At 42.7% G+C, this 20,601-nt stretch overlaps 2 protein-coding genes across 2 annotated transcripts; one reads left to right on the plus strand and one right to left on the minus strand.

The window, feature by feature from the left end:
* The first annotated feature begins 463 nt into the window (after positions 1-463).
* LOC114244364 (S-phase kinase-associated protein 2) lies at positions 464-17,545 on the plus strand. The gene is made up of 13 exons (XM_028176146.2): positions 464-772; positions 933-1,005; positions 2,349-2,429; positions 2,878-3,004; positions 6,029-6,166; positions 6,657-6,813; positions 11,395-11,524; positions 12,486-12,657; positions 13,254-13,344; positions 14,891-15,015; positions 15,571-15,730; positions 16,661-16,780; positions 17,370-17,545. Exons 1-13 carry the CDS (start codon positions 705-707, stop codon positions 17,434-17,436), a joined length of 1,509 nt encoding a protein of 502 aa, XP_028031947.2. The 5' UTR covers positions 464-704; the 3' UTR covers positions 17,437-17,545.
* LOC114244398 (partner of xrn-2 protein 1) lies at positions 17,438-20,262 on the minus strand. Its single transcript, XM_028176191.2, has 2 exons — positions 19,972-20,262; positions 17,438-18,844 (listed from the first exon to the last, which is right to left on the minus strand). The coding sequence occupies exons 1-2, from the start codon at positions 20,133-20,135 to the stop codon at positions 18,694-18,696; spliced, it is 315 nt and encodes a 104-aa protein (XP_028031992.2). The 5' UTR covers positions 20,136-20,262; the 3' UTR covers positions 17,438-18,693.
* Between the last annotated feature and the right edge of the window lie 339 nt (positions 20,263-20,601).

The raw sequence follows: 20,601 nt of genomic DNA on the forward strand, positions 1-20,601 counted from the left end.
TTAGTCGAATAAAAACGGGGACAATGTAATAAATAAAAATACCGAAGAATTCCTTATTTAATGTGCTCTGAAATTTAAGTGCTTACAGCTGTCGATCAAGGCTGGTTTGAATGGTTACTAGAACAGCAGAGAGCGAGAGCGCGTATCCGTTTCTCGTAATGAATTAAGTCATAGTGTAACTATGTGTCATTGGTGACCTTAATCTTTAAGGATAATCAGATTTTGTCATCAACAAAGTATACATTATTTAAGTCAATCGAGACATTTTATGCCCTGATTCAAGAAAAAAAAATCGTGGGGTAGCCGCGAATCGCGATGGTGTGAAAAAATATCAAATAATAGTAATAATTAAAGAAAAGTTAAATATATAACTAAATTAATATATAAATAAATAGAGAGAAATTGTATAATATAAATAATTCATAATAATAATAAATAATTTAAAAAAATCTGTTTTTCGACAAGCTTAATAATCAATCTGAGTGGCAATCATGAGCAAAGAAGTTCTCGATTTAGTAATAGCAAGTGTGACATTAATGTCCAATGTCAATGTCAGTTTGTACGTTTAAAAAATTTGTCTTATTTGTCTATAGCTGAATTCCTTTTTTATTAATTTAATTTTGTCTTCAAAGTGCTATCTATTGCGTGTGCCAAATTTTTTATCTAGCTATATTTGGAAATTTATAATACAAAATTAAGTGAAAATGAACATTAGTGGTCTGGAAGATGAAGTTAATTCACCCGTTAAACCAGACGATGCAGAAAGTCCTAGGTGAGACTTGAATTTTTAGCAAAAATCGTCATGGAATTCAATCTGACATGACAGCTGATTTTCAGCGGTAAAGTTGAATGGCGCGAAATAATCACGCCCTAATTATTATTTTTACACTACTATATTTACGGTTATTCAAAGAGTTGGAATATTATTTCAGCAAGAAAAAACTTAGAATAAGTAATTCGACGCGGAAAAGTTGGAGTTTGATGGACAAACGAACGAATTACGAGGTATGTAGTAATTTTTTCCCGCCCTCTCCCGTTCTAGTTAAAAACTTTTTATTTGATATCAATCGTGTTTTAACTATCATTCGAGTTTCTCACAGCTCCTAAATCCAATATTAATATACATACCAAGCTTGGGACGCGTAATTTTATAGTTTTGCCACAAAACACGTAAATGAACTGAGATCGAAATATGTATACATGCTCCCATTTTGATGTATAGATTTTATGGGTTCTCAGGCGTGTAGTGAGCAATGGTTGATACCGCCACCCTGCGAGGTCCCATATAAGCAGTCGGGTGACCATTATTCACAAACAAATAAGACTGTATGAATATGTGCTCATACAGCAACATTGCAAACAGTTTTTGGACCATTTCTCAGTTATGCAAATTTGGTTTAACTCATCACTATTATAAGTAATGCTTTCAAATAATATTATGTATTTTTTTACGTTATGCACATATTTACTAGTGGTAGGAGGACATATTGTGAGCCTGTACTGGTAGGTAACATGCCCCTGCCTATTTCTGATGTGAAGCAGCAATGCACTTGGTTTTTAAAGGTGGGGCAGCCATAGAACTGAAACTTAGAGCTTACTCTCATGGTAGGTGGTGGCATTGACATTGTTGATTTATAGACATCAATAACCCATAGGGTTCTAGGAAGCACTTAACACAAGGTAGGCCCTGATCTGATCCACCTATCAAAGCAAGAAAAGCTTTAAAAAAGACAAGGAACGGGACAAGCTATGTTTCTAGTAATTTTTTCTCAATTACTAAATTTCTATTTGTATTTAGAGGTACTAGATTAATACATGAGTGGTCCAAACACACATTCAAGCATAGACATTGAAAAATATAAGGTTTAAAGAAACATTTGAGAATTGTTTTTTACAATCCTATACCATATTAAACCATAAAAAGCCTATAGGCTTTCATTGAAGAAGATCTGATTTACGGGCATTCCATTAGTCTGTGTTATTCTACACAACAAAAGGAATATGTTTGATTAAAATTCGATAAACACAGATTAAGATATCAATTTTGATTTGCGTCAGACTAGCCGAGCATAGATCATCAAAGTGCACTGTGGCATACTAGGTTTCTTCAAAGGGTTTTGGAGATATGATATAACTTTGTTTTTCTGTACAAAGGTTTGATTATTATATCTTAGAAATACATCTTTTTCAATTCTTATAATGTTTGCATAGTAACAATTACATGTTAGAACTAATTGTTTAATACTAATGTTTAATCCATAGATAGAATAATGTCTCATGTTAAGGGAACTGTATGATTTTGGGAATAAATAAAGTTTAGGGAATAAATAAATAAACTTTATTTTTAGGTATTACAAGAAATGGGGGTTAGTTTGCTGGAGCCTGATGATAATGAACAATCCTGTGAACTGGGTTCGAGCAGTGGAGGGGTGAGTTTTATGTTTTTTATCGCTGTCTGTGTTTGGCGACATGACCCTCGTGGTAAGTGCTTTGTTTGCTAATGGAAGTCCTGCACAGCCAAGCAACAATGAGGAGCAGGTCTATTTTTCTATAAAACTCCCGGTAAAAGTAGGCTTGTTTAACCATTATCATTTTACTGGTGGTAGGACCTCTTGTGAGCCTGCGCGGATGGCTACCACCACCCTGCCTATTTCTGCCGTGAAGCAGTAATGCCTTTCGGTTTGAAGGGTGGGACAGCCGTTGTAACTATACTTGAGACCTTAGAACTTGTATCTCAAGGTGGGTGGCGCATTTACGTTGTGGATGTCTATGGGCTCCAGTAACCACTTAACACCAGGTGGGCTGAGCTCGTCCACTAATCTAAGCAATAAAAAAAAATAGTGGTAATGGAAATTCAACACTTTATTTCGATTGCAGCACCACCACAAAGGCACAAAACGGAAAAGGGACATAGAAAATGTGAATCCAAATATGAATTCATGTTCTCCGATCACAAGACGAAGCCCGGGACCTTCCAAGGCAAAGAGCCCTCGCGTTCACCCCGGTAAGTCTTCCGTAAAGTCTCGCTGCTCATCAAAATCATTTATTTCAACTTAGATGTCAGTATGACACACGTTGAATGTCAAAATAACAATATTAAATCTAGCACCGGTTCCAAAAAAAGCCACAGTCCTGAGAAGAACCGGCAAAACAAACTCAGCGGGCTTTTTTTTGTTTTTTGTTTTTTCTCAGAATATTTTTGAGAAAACTATGTCACTATTGCAGAAACTATGTCCTCAAATATTTGCCGGGGGGTAGTTGCTGGTTTGTTAAATATGAATGCTTTAAAACAACAATCATTCATGCTTACTTTGGTAAATTAATATTATTTTAGGCTATTTAGGTTTCGTCCATAAGTTAATTGTCTATCATTGTGTTTTTATTTTTTATTGCTTAGATGGGTGGACGAGCTCACAGCCCACCTGGTATTAACTGGTTAATGGACGTAAATGCGCCACCCACCTTGCGATATCAATTCTATTGTCTCAAGTATAGTTACAACGGCTGCCCCACCCTTCAAACCGGAACGCATTACTGCTTCACGGCTGAAATAGGCAGGGTGGGGGTACCTACCCGCGCGGACTCACAAGAGGCCCTACCACCAGTAATTACGAAAATTACAATTTTGCGGGTTTGATTTTTATTACACGATGTTATTCCTTCACCGTGGAAGTCAATCGTGAACAATTGTTGAGTACGTATTTCATTACAAAAATTGGTACCCGCCTGCGGGACTCGAACACCTTCGTCTTATCCGTTAGGCCACGACGACTTCAACGACGACTATGGTCCAGGGTACGAATACTTTTTTTTTTTTTTTTTTTTTTTTATTGCCCTTGTAGGCAGACGAGCATACGGCCCACCTGATGGTGAGTGGTTACCGTCGCCCATGGACTTCAGCAATGCCAGGGGCAGAGCCAAGCCGCTGCCTACCGTACCAAGCCGCTGCCTACCGTAACCAAGCCGCTGCCTACCTGCCTGCCTGCTTAAAGAGGATCTAGTCTAAGTAATATTATTGATAACTGTATCTCTATCAGTCTACCTATTTGCATGCCTGATATTAATAATAGGATAAAACTGAGAACTAATCATGCACGATCATCCGGCCCCAATTTAGGATTCCCTGTATTACAGGACTGACATACTTTTAAATATGTACATATATAGATAATAAACAACCTGACAAACTGCAAACAAAATTATTTATTACAAGTATGTTTGCCCAATGTGGTAATCAAACCCATGATTCTCCACGAAAACAGTCAGGCATTCTAACTTACTGCACCACCAAGTCAACCATGCAATAACACTATTCTATAAAATTATGCATATATATGATCTAATTATTTCCTAGTAAGCATTTTGGTTTTAATTAATATCATGCCCCGAAGAATAAAACTGTATATAGTGCTTGTAACATCACATGTACTGTCAGTAACAAACCTGAAATTAAACTTTTTAGTGCAGAGTTTATATTCACATATTTAAAAAAAAAGATAATATACCTTCTTTTTCTCCACCTTATCCCACTAGTTGGGGTCGGCACAGCTAATTTTTCTCTTCCAGTCTCTTCTATCAACCGTCATTTGACACTCACTCCTCTCTCTCATCTCGTCATTCACACACTCCATCCATGTCTTCGTGGTTGACCTCTTCCCCCTTTACCTTGCACTACCATTTCCATACATCTTCTAGTCACATGCGAGAGTTTCGTCTCTACGCATCACATGTCCATACCACACTAACCGTCCGCTCTTTGATTTGTTGATTACCAGGACTACTTTCACACATACTCATTCTTTATTTTGTCCATTCTTGTCACTCCACACATCCATCTCAACGTTCGCATCTCTACCGCGTGCACTCCTCTTTCAGGCTTTACTTTCTTCACCCAACAATATAATTACCTTGTCAAAAAAAAATAACTTAATTTTTTTTTACAAAAATCGTCATCATCATCATTAGCCCATTGTTGTCCACTGCTGGACGTAGGCCTCTCCCAATCCACACCACTGACCTCAGCCTTCGGCTCTGTTGCCGGCCACCGTCCGGAGGTCATCGCACCACCTATCTCTCTGCTCCGGCTGCCGTCTTCTCCAGCGATCGTCTGTTCTACGGCATATTTTTTTTTTATTGCTTAGATGGGTAGACGAGCTCACAGTCCACCTGGTGCTAAGTGGTTATGGTGATAACGTAAAAGTGAACTCAATTTTCTATGGAGTTGGAACGTAACACACAGGTTCCACACAGGCATACACCGTCTATCCTAACCACTGCAGCACCCAGTCAGTGATTTTCTAGTAGCCACGACAGGTGGCGCGCGAGTAAGCTTAAGATATGTCTTCATATATCAGTTATAGACACAGTGGACTGGGTTTCATTAGTAATACAATAAATAAAATACAGAGTCGCGGGGTCAGTGACCGAGCGGCTTCAGTGGGGCGCGGGGTCACTGACCGGCACCGGAGGTATACTCACTTTGACGGAACATCCATTCAACAAATACTAATTAAAGTAAATTTACGGTTTAACCGTTAAAGCGCCTACCGTCGGTATATCGACCCTCTATTAACGCGTTTAAAGTGCCGAACATCGAAATATCGACTATTGCACAGCTCGATTACATGTATTAGGTGTTGACCTGTTTGGATGTGTCTTAGCGCGGGCACGTTTTATTTTTATTGTATAGATGGGTGGACGTGCTCACAGCCCGCCTGGTGTTAAGTGGTTGCTGGAGCCCATAGACATCTACAACGTAGATACCGCCACCCACCTTGAGATATAAATTCTAGGATCTCAGTATAGTACTTAATAATTTCAATAATGTTTTTGTGTTAGCCCTTCCCTTCAGACCGAAACGCATTACTGCTTCACGGCAGAAATAGGCAGGGTGGTGGCACCTACCCGCTCTGACTCACAAGAGGTCCTACCACCAGTAAAATGTGTATATGTATATTATTATGAGGTCACTAGTTTTTGCCTAAGAAGCAGTCTTAAAGTAAATTCAAACTCCATTGATGTTTTGCAGGCAAACCTCTCCAGCAGACGGACTCTGAGACGACTCTAGTGGAAGGGATCGCGTTTGACGAGGAGACCCCGCTGGCGCAGTGCATCAGCGCCTACGTGCCCAGGGAGCAGCGGGCGCATCCCAGCCCAGTCAGGACACGTTAGTTGACTTTGTCCAAGCATTCACAGTAGCCATGAGGCCGGGGCTTACTGATAGGGAGATAGTTCAGGCCCGGTCATTTATTGATGTATTAGGCAGCATTTGGTCCACAATAGTAATTCATATTGCTAACTTCATTAAATATATATATAATGTTTTTTTTATTGCTTAGACGGGTGGACGAGCTCACAGCCCACCTGGTGTTAAGTGGTTACTGGAGCCCATAGACATCTACAACGTAAATGCGCCACCCACCTCGAGATATAAGTTCTAAGATCTCAGTATAGTTACAACGGCTGCCCCACCCTTCGAACCGAAACTCACTACTGCTTCACGACAGAAATAGGCGGGGTAGTGGTACCTACCCGTGCGGACTCACAAGAGGTCCTACCACCAGTGAAATTATTATTTATTGGCGTCTTGCAAATCTGCACGGGTATGTACCACCATTCTGCCGGGAAATGTGCCAACTCAGTCTGTTTGTCCGCAGCGTCGTCCCCCGCGCGGAGGCCGGCGCAGCCCCGGGGCGCCGCCCCCCGCCGCTGCGGCGCGGACTCCTTCTCGGTGCTCTCGGACGAGATGATCCTGAGCGTGTTCCGCTGGCTGCCCAAGCGCACGCTCGCGCACTGCATGCTCGTCTGTAAGAGGTAGGCCGGACCGAGACTTGCTTCAGTACAACTAGTTACTAGATGATGACTAGATGATTTTGTGATAACGCGATCTTGTTGTGTCTTTAGAGCGGTTAGCTGCCCTCAATTAAGAAAAATAGTATTATTATTCGCTAATAGATGTCGGGAAGAGTCATAATTATTGAAAACACGAATAAAACAACATTTTCTGAAAATAAATCGTAGCTAGATCGACTTATCGCCCCTGAAATCCCCTGTATACTAAATTTTATGAAAATCGTTGGAGCCGTTTCCGAGATTCAGATTATATATTTAATAATATACAAGAATTGCTCGTTTAAAGGTATAAGATTCTCAGAGCTCAGACCTATCAGTTTCAGAAACAACTTAATACGGCTCGGTTCATGAGTGAGCTAGAGAGTGAGCTCATTATATTTACGATGGGCACTCGTACTAATATCATACTGAAAGTATGTTTTTTTGACTTAGCTGATGACCTTGAGAAGCCATATCAGCGTAACCCTAACAGGTTAGAACCAGACGACATATACGGCGGAATATGGGGGTTGGTGCTTCCCGCTTCCGTAGGTTTAACCCGCGATTCCCTACAAGTGACCCCTGGGTGGTGCTAAACGGGAGCCGAAAACATAACCGGTGGTAGGACCTAGTCCGACTGGCTGGCGACCACCCTCCAACTAGAGTCCGCCGCCAAATAGCCTAGCTGTGTTCCGGCGTGTGGGTTGGAGAGCCAGTTCTATCCCTTCCCTTTCCCCTTCCTTGTTGGGGTTGAGTCTTGGTGACGCCTGGAACTTGCGGAGCAGACGTGCGTGCGAACTCACGGGGCGTGATTGTTTGACGGGGGTATAGGGAGACCCAGTGAAACGGTACCCGCTGCCGCCCGCCGGTCAGTAGGGGACCTGAACCCGGGTGTCTCTACTAAACTCCGCCCCGGGAAGCTGTCCCGCCAACCGGTGTAAAATCCTGCCGTGCGGTCGTCGTGCCGGAGTCGGAGACCGGAGTGGATCCCGGCGATCGCACGCAGAGTGGACTGGGGGCCCTTCCATGCCCTGCGTCAGTCTCTCACGCAACCCGTGGTCGAGCACGTACTATGTTCCGCGCTTCATTCAGGTGTTGCCTCAATCTCACCTCCAACATCCTACCTCTCCTAATCCTACTCTCCGAAAACTTAAACATCATGAAGACGACAAAAAAAAAGAAAAGGGTTTCACAGGCGGTCCCCCATTCCACATTTAATGTGGATTTCAGCAATGTCAGGGGCCTACATAGCAACCTTGACGCCGTACACCACCACCTTGAGACGGCGCAGCCTGCCCTGCTTTTTTTAACGGAGACGCAGATATCTGCTCCGGATGATACCTCATACCTTGAATACCCCGGCTACGTATTGGAGCACAACTTCCTGCGTAAAGCCGGGGTGTGCGTATTCGTCCGGGCTGATGTCTGTTGTCGCCGTCTTCGGGGCCTCGAACAACGGGACCTGTCCCTCTTGTGGCTGCGCGTAGATCACGGGGGCCGTAGCCGAATCTACGCGTGCCTGTACAGGTCCCACAGCAGTGATGCAGGTTCAGCTCTGTTTGAGCATGTGCAAGAGGGGACTAACCGCGTGCTTGAGCAGTACCCATCTGCGGAGGTGGTGGTTCTTGGAGACTTTAACGCTCACCACCAAGAGTGGTTGGGATCCAGAACCACTGACCTCCCGGGTCGGACTGCCTACGATTTCGCCTTGGCCTACGGCTTCTCCCAGCTGGTGACACAGCCCACCCGTGTCCCAGATATCGAGGGGCACGAGCCTTCTTTGTTGGACCTTCTGCTGACCACAGATCCGGCCGGATACAGTGTGGTGGTCGACGCTCCGCTTGGATCGTCTGATCACTGCCTTATTCGTGCTGCCGTACCACTCTCTCGTCCTGATCGTCAAACGACGACCGGGTATCGAAGAGTTTGGCGGTATATGTCAGCAGACTGGGATGGATTGCGTGAATTTTACGCATCCTACCCATGGGGGTGGTTCTGCTTTTCCTCTGCTGATCCTGACGTCTGTGCGGACCGTCTTAAAGACGTGGTGCTCCAGGGGATGGAATTGTTTATTCCCTCCTCTGAAGTGCCCGTTGGGGGTCGCAGCAGACCCTGGTATAACAATGCCAGCAGGGATGCTGCACACCTCAAGCGGTCCGCATACGTGGCATGGGATAATGCCAGGAGACGTCGGGATCCTAACATCTCAGGGGAAAGGCGGAAATATAACGCCGCTTCCAGGTCCTACAAGAAGGTAATTGCCAAGGCGAAGTCGGAGCACGTCGCTAGAGTTGGCGAGCGATTGAAGAGCTATCCCTCCGGGAGCCGTGCTTTTTGGTCGCTCGCCAAAGCTGCAGAAGGAAACTTCTGCAGGTCTAGTCTCCCACCACTGCGCAAGTCCGATGACAATCTGGCCCACAGCGCGAAAGAGAAGGCTGACCTTCTGGTCAAACTCTTCGCCTCGAACTCGACTTTGGACGACGGGGGTGCCACACCACCGAACATCCCCCGGTGTGATAGCTCCCTGCCGGAAATCTGCTTCACACAGTGTGCAGTCAGGCGGGAGCTCAGACTCCTGGACGTCCATAAGTCGAGTGGGCCAGACGGCATCCCCGCAGTGGTTTTGAAAACGTGCGCCCCTGAGCTGACACCTGCGCTAACGCGTTTGTATCGCCTCTCTTATTGCACTAACAGGGTTCCGTCTTCATGGAAGACCGCCCACGTCCACCCTATCCCCAAGAAGGGTGACCGGTCGGACCCATCGAGCTACAGGCCTATCGCGATAACTTCCTTGCTTTCCAAGGTGATGGAGCGAATTATAAATACACAACTCCTGAAGTATCTTGAAGATCGCCAGCTGATCAGTGACCGACAGTATGGTTTCCGTCACGGTCGCTCAGCTGGCGATCTTCTTGTATACCTTACTCACAGGTGGGCTGAAGCCTTGGAGAGCAAGGGCGAGGCTCTTGCTGTGAGCCTTGATATCGCGAAGGCCTTCGACAGGGTCTGGCATAGGGCACTTCTATCGAAGTTACCATCTTACGGAATCCCCGAGGGTCTCTGCAAGTGGATCGCTAGCTTTTTGGATGGGCGGAGCATCACGGTCGTTGTAGACGGTGACTGTTCTGATACCATGACCATTAACGCTGGCGTTCCACAAGGTTCGGTGCTCTCCCCCACGCTTTTCATCCTGTATATCAATGACATGCTGTCTATTGATGGCATGCATTGCTATGCAGATGATAGCACGGGGGATGCGCGATATATCGGCCATCAGAGTCTCTCTCGGAGCGTGGTGCAAGAGAGACGATCAAAACTTGTGTCTGAAGTAGAGAACTCTCTGGGGCGAGTCTCCAAATGGGGTGAATCGAACTTAGTTCAATTCAACCCGTTGAAGACACAGGTTTGCGCGTTCACTGCGAAGAAGGACCCCTTTGTCATGGCGCCGCAATTCCAAGGAGTATCCCTGCAACCTTCCGAGAGTATCGGGATACTTGGGGTCGACATTTCGAGCGATGTCCAGTTTCGGAGTCATTTGGAAGGCAAAGCCAAGTTGGCGTCCAAAATGCTGGGAGTCCTCAACAGAGCGAAGCGGTACTTCACGCCTGGACAAAGACTTTTGCTTTATAAAGCACAAGTCCGGCCTCGCGTGGAGTACTGCTCCCATCTCTGGGCCGGGGCTCCCAAATACCAGCTTCTTCCATTTGACTCCATACAGAGGAGGGCCGTTCGGATTGTCGATAATCCCATTCTCTCGGATCGTTTGGAGCCTCTGGGTCTGCGGAGGGACTTCGGTTCCCTCTGTATTTTGTACCGTATGTTCCATGGGGAGTGCTCTGAGGAATTGTTCGAGATGATACCAGCATCTCGTTTTTACCATCGCACCGCCCGCCACCGGAGTAGAGTTCATCCATACTACCTGGAGCCACTGCGGTCATCCACAGTGCGTTTCCAGAGATCTTTTTTGCCACGTACCATCCGGCTATGGAATGAGCTCCCCTCCACGGTGTTTCCCGAGCGCTATGACATGTCCTTCTTCAAACGAGGCTTATGGAGAGTATTAAGCGGTAGGCAGCGGCTTGGCTCTGCCCCTGGCATTGCTGAAGTCCATGGGCGACGGTAACCACTCACCATCAGGTGGGCCGTATGCCCGTCTGCCTACAAAGGCAATAAAAAAAAAAAAAAAAAAATTATACTTGATATTGACTTTCAACAAGTTTGACAGCTGACAGTCTGAAAAGTCTCAGTAAATGACCATCATTTTACTGAGATTATATATTATCCCATATCATCTCATTTCATTTAATTTCATGCCAATTGATTAATGTTTCAAATTAATCAACTTCATTTCATTTTATTTATAATTTTTCATAAAAAAAAAAATCATAAAAAAATTATAAAAGATTAGGCTGTATGGTACTATGATACATTTACCTTTCCAGTTGGAAAAAAAAAACTACTACTACTTAAGTAGATCGTGTGACAATTAGAACATCACTAACACCTCCAACGTGCAGTCGGTTATCGATTCACTATAACGTGGGTACGTGTGTTCGTTCCCAGGTGGTACCGGATAGCTTCGGACGAGACGCTGTGGCAGCGGCTGGACCTCGGCAACAAGGCGATAGCCAGAGACGCCCTGGGGAAGATCCTGGACAGGAAGCCGGTCATAGTCAGGCTGGCCAGCTCGGAGGTGAGCTACCTCTAATTGTTTCTTATCGAATTATTATCATTTATAACTAAACACGGAAAATAAAAAATAATAAATCATACAAGTCTTTATTTGCTATAGACAAATTGATTAAATTTTATCAATTTGTGGTTTCTGAAAATTTACAAAATCCTTCACTAAAATAAAATATAGGATAGGATAGGTAATATGTTACTGCCATATACAGGACCAATGAGAAACTAATCGAAGCGAAGCCATCTAGTGGCCCATGCCCATAAACATTTTTGTTGAGTGCTCGAGTTGCTTGTCTAATATATAACTAATTTGTGTGTAGTATCTATGAGTTCACCCGCAACCGTCGAAGCGGACACACGAGTGTACGTCCGCGCTTCGCCCGCTACTCGCCGCCATTCCCTTTCGAACCTGGACCCTCTGGATCCTTAGGACCCTCTGGAGTATTCATTACCCGGTGCTCCAACAGGAGAACACATAAAACTCTATTTTACAGTACAGTACACCTCGTACAGTCCACACGACAAGTTTACAAATATCGAGAACAATCCCGATAGCACCAGTCGTTTCCACTATTTGATGACAGATGGCGCTGCTCGTTCAACCCCTCCTCCCTTCCGCGCGGCAGTGGCTTGGCTCTGCCTCTGGTATTGCTGAAGTCCATGGGCGACGATTTGTAATGTTGTACTTTGGGAGGTGTTAAAGAAAAACGTCTTTTTGCGTGTATTCCATGTTTAATTATCATCTTAATCCTAGTTTATAATTATGAAGAAGCCTATGTTTCTGGGTGGTCCGCCTTATTGGGGGGACATACGAGATTACACCTATTAATTATGTTATATACTAAATACTATGCTATGCTATACTATAATATATAAGTATACACACTTCATGGTAACCGCTCACCATCAGGTGGGTCGTATGCTCGTTTGCCTATAAGGCAATAATAATAAAAACCTATTTGTTTCAGATCGGTTCGTGGTGCCCGGGGTCAACAGCGCCGTCTCGCGTCCAATATTTAGACCTGAGCATGTGCTCGATACAGCTGGAGACTTTGGACCGGCTGTTGGAGAACTGTCCCGGCTTGAAGAAGTTGAGCTTGGAGAGTGTGAACGTTGCTGACACTACCTGCGCTATCCTGGGTGAGTGGCTCCTGGATTGGTCCTGTGCGTTTAGTATTGTTACACTCTTAAGGGTTCGGGATCAATAAAATTTCACCAAAGTACAACTTGAAAAACTGTATTCAACACTTAGAACACTTCACAAACACTTTAAAACACTCAACAAACACTTTAAAACTCTCAATTCACTTCGCTTCAGGTGATCCGTTCGCTGTTTCGCTTCGAGTAGTTCCGATTACTGACTGACTTTTATAGCCGATAAGTCATCTCTAGAATTATCGAGAATATTCCACACATCTCTAGTAGTAGTTCCCGCTATCTGACAATAGATGGCGTTGTACTTCTCGAGCGTTCTAGGTCTTGCGACTATACGGCGATAGATGGCGTTACTCTTACCGGTGTAACAGTATAGTATGGCAGGACGTCTTGTGATTAAGCACGGGTAATTTGCACGGAAATTACTTTTCTCAAAACTACGGATGAACGTCTTAAGACACCTTACTGTATAAAATAAAATAATATAAGTAAAATAATTTCACTTACAATATACATTAAACAATTTGCTGGGTGATGTCCGCGGTCTACAGCTGAAATAAGTTATGTAATTGTGTTTTCAGGTAGATGTACAAATTTGGAGACATTAAACATGACAATGGCACAAGGGATTACCGCAGAAGGGTTGAGAGCGTTACTTGAGGGATGTGTGAAGTGAGTTTTATTTGATTACATTAATAGATCCGTCTATTAGTCGTCCTAGCCAAAAATACCTTGTCTAGTATTTAATCACTGGTGGTAGAAGGTCTTGTGATAGCAGTAGGTGCCACCACCCCGCCTGTTTCTGCTGTGAAGCAGTAATGCGTTTCGGTTTGAAGGGTGGCACTCCGAGCTCATTTCTCAAGATGGCAACTGTAGGTCCACTCACGTTGTGATGATACCTCCATAGACATAGGTAGAGCCCATGCTCTTATAACTTTTTAGGTAATTTGAATCGTGAGCTGATCCATCCATCTATGCCATCAAAACTAACTTATCTTTTAACTAATTTTACATTTTATGGAATGTAACAGAAAATTTTCATTGCCAATTCTTAAAACATTTCACATTAGTAATATGTATACAAATTATATTGTGAAGCGCTGGGGTTCGGGATGAATAAATGTTCCACTGAAGTACAACTTAAAACTGTACTTATCACTTGAAACACTTCACAAACACTTTAAAATTATCAATTCGCTTCTTCCGCTTCGCTTCGGGTGATCCGTTCGTTGTTTCGCTTCGAGTAGTTCCGATTACTAATTAATTACGTGCCATCTCTGCAACTATCGAGAATATTCCACGCATTTCGAATATCGTGTTTCCAATATCTGACAATAGATGGCGTTGTACTTCTCGATCGTTCTAGGTGCTACTAGATCCTTCGATATTCGTTCGACTATCCGGCGATAGATGGCGTTACTCTAGCGGCGTAACAATATTACGTGTGTACGGTTTGTCCACACAACCCTCTGTTGTGATAATGATAACAGCTCCAATATTGAGTAATAATTGTTTATTGATAAGCTTACACTGATTGGTGACTATTTATATGATAAAAACGACATTACGTGAGTTCGCGACGCCTTGCTGAAATTGAATGACTTTGATGTAAAATGCATCGGTATGCAGTATGATGTGCGCGCTGGCCCGTACAAAGTCCTTAGGATGAGCCCAGTTGTTGTAAATGAAAGTCGTTATTAACTCACACTCTTGTATCATTCATTATCCTGCCCTTCTCCCAGTCACCTGGGGTCGGCGCAACATGTTTCCTCCTTCCATACTCCTCTATCATAAACCATTTCTCCGCTTACTCCCCTCTTACACATATCGTCTTTCACGCAATCCATCCATTTCTTCTTAGGTCTACCTCTTCCTCTATATCCTTTGACATTCATAGTTAACACTCTCTTACCAACCTCATTTTCATTTCGTCTCATCACACGCCCATACCATCCCAAACGCGCACTCCTCAGCTTCACACGCACTTGTATATTTACGGAAAATACAATAGCTACATACAGTTTGATTAGAGCTATCTACGTGGAACTGTTCGTTGTATGACCGTTACAACTGGACTGTCGTCCCAATATCCTTTTCCCACAAGCGTGGAATGGTGAAGATGACACCTTGCATTACGTAGCCAGGTAACACGCCACGTACGTTATTAAGCATGTCTCTGTTTGGAAAATTAATGACGAGACTCCCTTGAAATTTTCAGCCTACAGTCCTTGAATATATCGTGGTGCAATCTGAGCGAGGCGGCTCTCCAGGTGCTGGTGGACATGTTGCCGCGCCGGCTGCAGCGGCTCAACCTCGGCGGAGCCAGGATTATGACTGATGAGTGTGAGCAATTATCATGATCTGGATGTTTTACTGGTGACAGGACCTCTTGTGAGTCCACACGTGTAGGTACCACCGCCCTGCCTATTTCTACCGTGAAGCAGTAATGCGTTTCGGTTTGAAGGGCGGGACAGCCGTTGTAACTATACTGAGACCTTTGAACTTATATCTCAAGGTGGGTGGCGGTATCTACGTTGAGATGTCTGTGAGCTGCGTAATTACGCAAATTATAATTTTGCGGGTTTGATTTTTATTGCACGATGTTATTCCTTCACCGTGGAAGTCGATCGTGAACATTTGTTAAGTATGTATTTCATTGGAAAAATTAGTACCGGCTTGCGGGATTCGAACACCGGTGCATCACTAGATACGATCTCAGTGCGTCGCGTTTCCGATCCGGTGGTAGATTCTGCGAAGCACGGCTCTTGCTAGGGTTCATGTCAGCAACGTCGTCAGGTTTGAGCCTCGTGAGCTCACTTACTAGTTAAGGTTACGCTGAAATAGCCCCTCAAGGTTCTCAGCTTAGGTAGGAAAAAAATATTCTACTATGTTCCCCAGTGACGGAGCGGCTGTGCGCGCGCTGCCCGCGCCTGGCCGAGCTGGACCTGTCGGACTGCTCCCGGCTGACCCCCCGCGCGCTGCAGAGTCTGGTGACCCTGGGCAGGCTCGAGCACGCGGCCCTCAGTCGCTGCTACATGCTCTCCGGACATACGCTTTCGTAAGTGTCCATACATATGTCGGAGAGGCCACAACTATTAACACTGTTGTATAAACAAGGTTTGTTGAAATTAATTTGAATCCCAGAAAACTAATCTGGCTAAAGCAAGGGGAAGGTACTCACAAATTATTTCTATATTGTGGTCTTCTGTCTCCGGGGCACTGTTTTGGATTGCTGTAGTCGAGTTTAAAGACTCAAGTTTAAAGACACTGGCACAAGTTTGAATAGCAAAGTTCTTGCGAAAACAGTATTTTTAAATAAATCGATTTTTTTGCTGTTACGCGCGCGGTGCGAAGCGTATACTCAGTTCTTTTTCTTCGCCCGATAGAAGGCGCATTATAAACCTTCACAAAGCCGATAGATGGCGTGGATCAGGAAAAGGGATTTATAGTCGGTTCCTTCACAAACACCATTGTCAGGCATCGTAGGGCGAATAGGATGATCGAGCTAAGAGAAATATTGAGTACACCAATCACGTTTTTTGTCTTAGAACAATTTAGAAATCTCTTGACGTTAGCAAACGAAAACGAATGACAGTTCTTAGGACGGAGGCACCGCTCTTCAAGAAGGCCGGTTGGTGAGTGTGATGGCGTCTACGCCGTCTACGCGCCTCCATCAGCTAGGCTCTGTCGTAGCACGAGGTTAGCCGAGTTCCGACGATACCGCAATCGTGCTGCCATCTCTCGGGAATCGTGCTGCGTTTCCTCTACCAAACTAATGACTGTCCCCGACATACTAAAAATATATTTAGTCGTCGTTTTTAGCGGGTGTAATTCCTCGAATACGGTCTAACCGTGATGATAACACTAAATAATAGATTTTGCACCTTTAATTACCAAGTTAAATGTCGCTTAAACCAAATATCCTTTCACTCCTCAATACTATGTTCAAGTAATCTCTAGATTTATTCGTAAACTAACATTGTTGCAGTAAATTGTCAGCGATGCCTTCTCTGCGATACCTAGAAGTTTGGGGGATGCTGCAAGCTCCAAATCTTAGTTTATTAAAAGCCAATCTACCATCGATCCAGATCAACCACTTCATGTTCAGGTATTTATTGAAGAAAACCCCAAGTTTCCTTAGTGATTGGAATCCGTTGATTTAGTGTTTTTCAAAGTTTTAATAACGTGTAATAACGGTGGTTTATTAACTGTTTAGTATCTGCGAAGCCTTGTTCGGATTAGGCGAGTAGTTTAGTCGAGTACCGAGTAATTTAGTGGCTAAACTACTCGCCCGAAAAAATAGAACAAAATGGATTGACTTGACTAAATTATTTACTAACCTTCTCGACTAAATTTTTGGTGTTCAGACACATTTAGCTACTAAATTAATCGGTACTCGACTAAAATACTCGCCTAGTCCGAACAAGGCTTGAGAGTGCACAAACGTGGGAAAGTTAAACAAAACTGCTGGACGTAACTTCTCGGGATCCTCCACTGAAAGTCTCAGTAAATGACCACGATTTTACTGAGACTATATTTTATCCCAGTTGATTAATGTCTCAAATTAATCACTTTCATTTCATATCATTTTCATAAACCTAAAGGTCTTAGTTGCCAGGTCATAAAATCCATTGAAAAAAAACATAATAACATTTCCTTAAAAAATATCTTTAGATCGTTTTTGTTTCCGTTCTCAGCGCCATAGCGAGGCCCACGGTCGGCACGCGCCGCTCTTCAGTGTGGGGATTAAGAACCAGAGACTGAGTATATTTTATGTATGTATTTTATTTTTATTTAAGTTATAGAAAACCTTACATTATACAAATGTGATCGAATTAAATACATCTTTATTATATTATGTTGTGATTTCATTCTTGTGTCTTTTATTTATTTTATTTATAAACACTTTATCGACTAAAGTAAACACAGCTATAGTAGATTAAAATTGAAAGTGCAGCTTACTGAGTAATCTACCACCGGCTACAGCAGAGCGGCCCAGAAAAATCTTGATATAAAACTATGCTATTACAGTACGGCTTACCGGGTCCTATCCAATTGATTATCAAGCCAAACCATACATTGACATTGATACAATAACTAAGAAACGTATCAGAGAATGGCATACTGCGACAGCAAATTTTTATTTTGCATAATGCATTTTATGGCATTTTAACGGTATGCTCTGCTGGGCTAGGCTCTGCTCCTGGCATTGCTGATGCCCATGTGCGACGGTAACCACTCATCATTGGGTGGGACGTATGCTCGGCTGCCTACAAGGCCAATAAAAAAAATATTTTTCTGGGTGGTATTATTTATTTTGGTTTTAAGATATAGAATTAAGCTTTAGGTTTTAAGGACCGCATTTTTTTTTATTGCTTAGATGGGTGGACGAGTTCACAGCCCGCTTGGTGTTAAGTGGTCACTGGAGCCCATAGACATCTACGTAAATACGCCACCCACCTTAAGATATGAGTTCTAAGGTCTCAGTATAGTTACAACTGCTGCTCCACCCTTCAAACCGAAACGCATCACTGCTTCACGGCAGAAATAGGCGGGGCGGTGGTGCCTATCTGTGCGGACTCATAAGAGGTCCTACCAACAGTAATTACGCAAATTATAATATGCGATTTGGAGCAAAGCGGAAAAAGCGAATTACGAATTGTAAACTGTTCTGTGAGTTTTCTAAGTTAAATAGAGTTTTAATTTGTACTTCGGTAGAATTTCTAGTTAACCCGAACCCCAGTGCGTAACAATACGAAATAAATTTGAGAATAAACCATAAAAGCAACTTTAATAATAACTTTTGCAGTAAACTTTGCACAATTAGATAAATGATGTAATAAGACAGATAGACACAAAAAAATTTTTTTTTATTTCTTAAATGGGTGAACGAGCTCTCAGCCCATCTGGTGTTAAGTGGTTACTCGCGCCCATAGACATCTACGACGTAATTGCACCACCCACCTTGAGATATAAGTTCTAAGGTCTCAAGTATAGTTACAAGTATTTGTACAGTTAATATTATTTCTTGAAGGTACGTTTAGCTTTTTGCTCGGCCGCATCGCTGGCTTGCACGAAAGTTCGCTTCAACTTATTCTTTCTGCTCTCCTTGTACTTGGCGGACACTTTCTCGGCCAACACCGAAATGCGTTTCATTGTTTGAGGTGGATATCTGAAAACAATATGTTGATTAGTATGTGGGAGCAATCAGGTTAAACTTTTTATTTATTTTATATAGATTATGAAAAAAAAAAAAAAAAAATTATGGAAGGTATCTTATAAGCCCACACATAGACACCACCATCCTACCTATTCGAAGCAATCTGGTTTGAAGGATGTCGCAGTTATTGTACTATACAATATTAGAACTCATGTCTCAAGGTAAGTAGTGTATAACACGACACTGGCAGAAATTGCTGGATGTATCAGCAGATTGCCATTATTTAATAAAAAAAAAAAAGGTAAGTAGTGACATTTAAGATGTTTATGTCTTTTGGAGCCAGTAATCACTTAATACCAGGTGGGCCATAATCTGATTCACTAAGCTAGAAAACTGTAAGAGATTTCAGAAATGAAGATGACAGTTTTTGTTGATTCCTACAAAGTCCCATGTTGTGTGAAACCATGTTATATGAGACTAGAAGCTACCGGCTTCGAAACTAGAAGCCGCTACAAAAAGCAAAGTAATTTGTCTGATTTAAACACGTCATTTTGGATCCTCGCGATCCACTAACAGTGCTTTTAGGTACCTCAAGCACTGGGCATTGTTCTTGTCGAACTTAACCCACAGACATGTATAGTTGAGAAGTTTAATTCAGCTTTCTTTTTCTACCTATTGTAGTAACCTTGAGGGCTATTCTAAATTCGCAGAGCTAATAGGTGAGCTCACGGAGCTCAAACCAGAGTGTTGCTAACACTGGTCCTAGCAAGAGCAGTGCTTTGCAGAATCTACCACCAGATCGGAAACGCAACCCACTGAGAAGATCTGGCGAAAAACTCAATAGGCTGGATTTCCAATGAGGTTATAACCATAAAATGAAGAAGATTGGCATTCGTTTTAAAGCTCATTATTGTTTGGTACACAGAAACATCAAACCGATTGTGTTCACAGCACATGCAACCAGAAAGAAAAATAACTAAACTTTCCGTTAAGATCCATCGATTTGGAAATTCATATTTTTTATGTAGATAATAACTCAAAAATAGAAAACTTTTTGCATAAATTTAAGTTGCGAAATCTAGCTGTTTAGGTTTGAAAGATTAACTAGGAAAACGAAATAGATTGGCTTCCAAACGAACCTGCATCCTAAAAATTCGATATTGGTATAGATTTGCGCCAGTGTCACTAATTCAGCTTCTGGAAAATCGTCTTTGTGTTCTAAAAGGAAACTTCGTCTAACTTCCCATTGTTCCTCAGATTCGTGCTCCGTTCTCAACGAATCTACGTCTATAGAAGGTTTCATTGTGTGAAATGTTTATTTTTTTTAAATCCCAATGTATTTTCTATTTCGTAGGTATTTATTTCGAGTGATTTCGAGACGTTCAAAACAAAATAAAATAAACATTTGGTTTTTGTTCTATTCTTCAATCGGACAGGCCAAAGAAACAAAGGCTATACAGCCAAATCCCTAATTACAAAAATTGGAGTTGAGTTTATTGAATTAAGAGACGAAAAAGTCGAGCATGTTGAAATTAAGCGACGGCTCACTAACATGGTATTATTTATTGAGAGTTCGAGTTAAGCGAGTAATTATTCACAAAACTTGATTCATATTTTTGAGATTTTGAAATTTGGGAGAATTTGGTAACGATTTTTTTGTTTTGTTTTTTAATAAGCACAACGGTGTAAGCGTAAAGTCTTTTAAGTAAAATTGAACAACTTCCTTTTATTAATATGATTTTGAACTTGCTTTTTGATAATTTAGAATG

This window comes from Bombyx mandarina, chromosome 11, assembly GCF_030267445.1.
Source record: "Bombyx mandarina strain Sakado chromosome 11, ASM3026744v2".
NCBI lineage: Eukaryota > Metazoa > Arthropoda > Insecta > Lepidoptera > Bombycidae > Bombyx > Bombyx mandarina.

What these genes read in the sequence shown, in the direction of transcription:
- LOC114244398 (XM_028176191.2), bottom strand. Translation starts at nt 20,135, where the DNA reads ATGAAACCTTCTATAGACGTAGATTCGTTGAGAACGGAGCACGAATCT. An exon ending in ATCGAATTTTTAGGATGCAG is followed by an intron (nt 18,845 to 19,971) that starts GTTCGTTTGGAA and finishes TATTGTTTTCAG; the next exon opens with ATATCCACCTCAAACAATGA.
- LOC114244364 (XM_028176146.2), top strand. Translation starts at nt 705, where the DNA reads ATGAACATTAGTGGTCTGGAAGATGAAGTTAATTCACCCGTTAAACCA. An exon ending in GACGATGCAGAAAGTCCTAG is followed by an intron (nt 773 to 932) that starts GTGAGACTTGAA and finishes ATATTATTTCAG; the next exon opens with CAAGAAAAAACTTAGAATAA. An exon ending in ACAAACGAACGAATTACGAG is followed by an intron (nt 1,006 to 2,348) that starts GTATGTAGTAAT and finishes CTTTATTTTTAG; the next exon opens with GTATTACAAGAAATGGGGGT.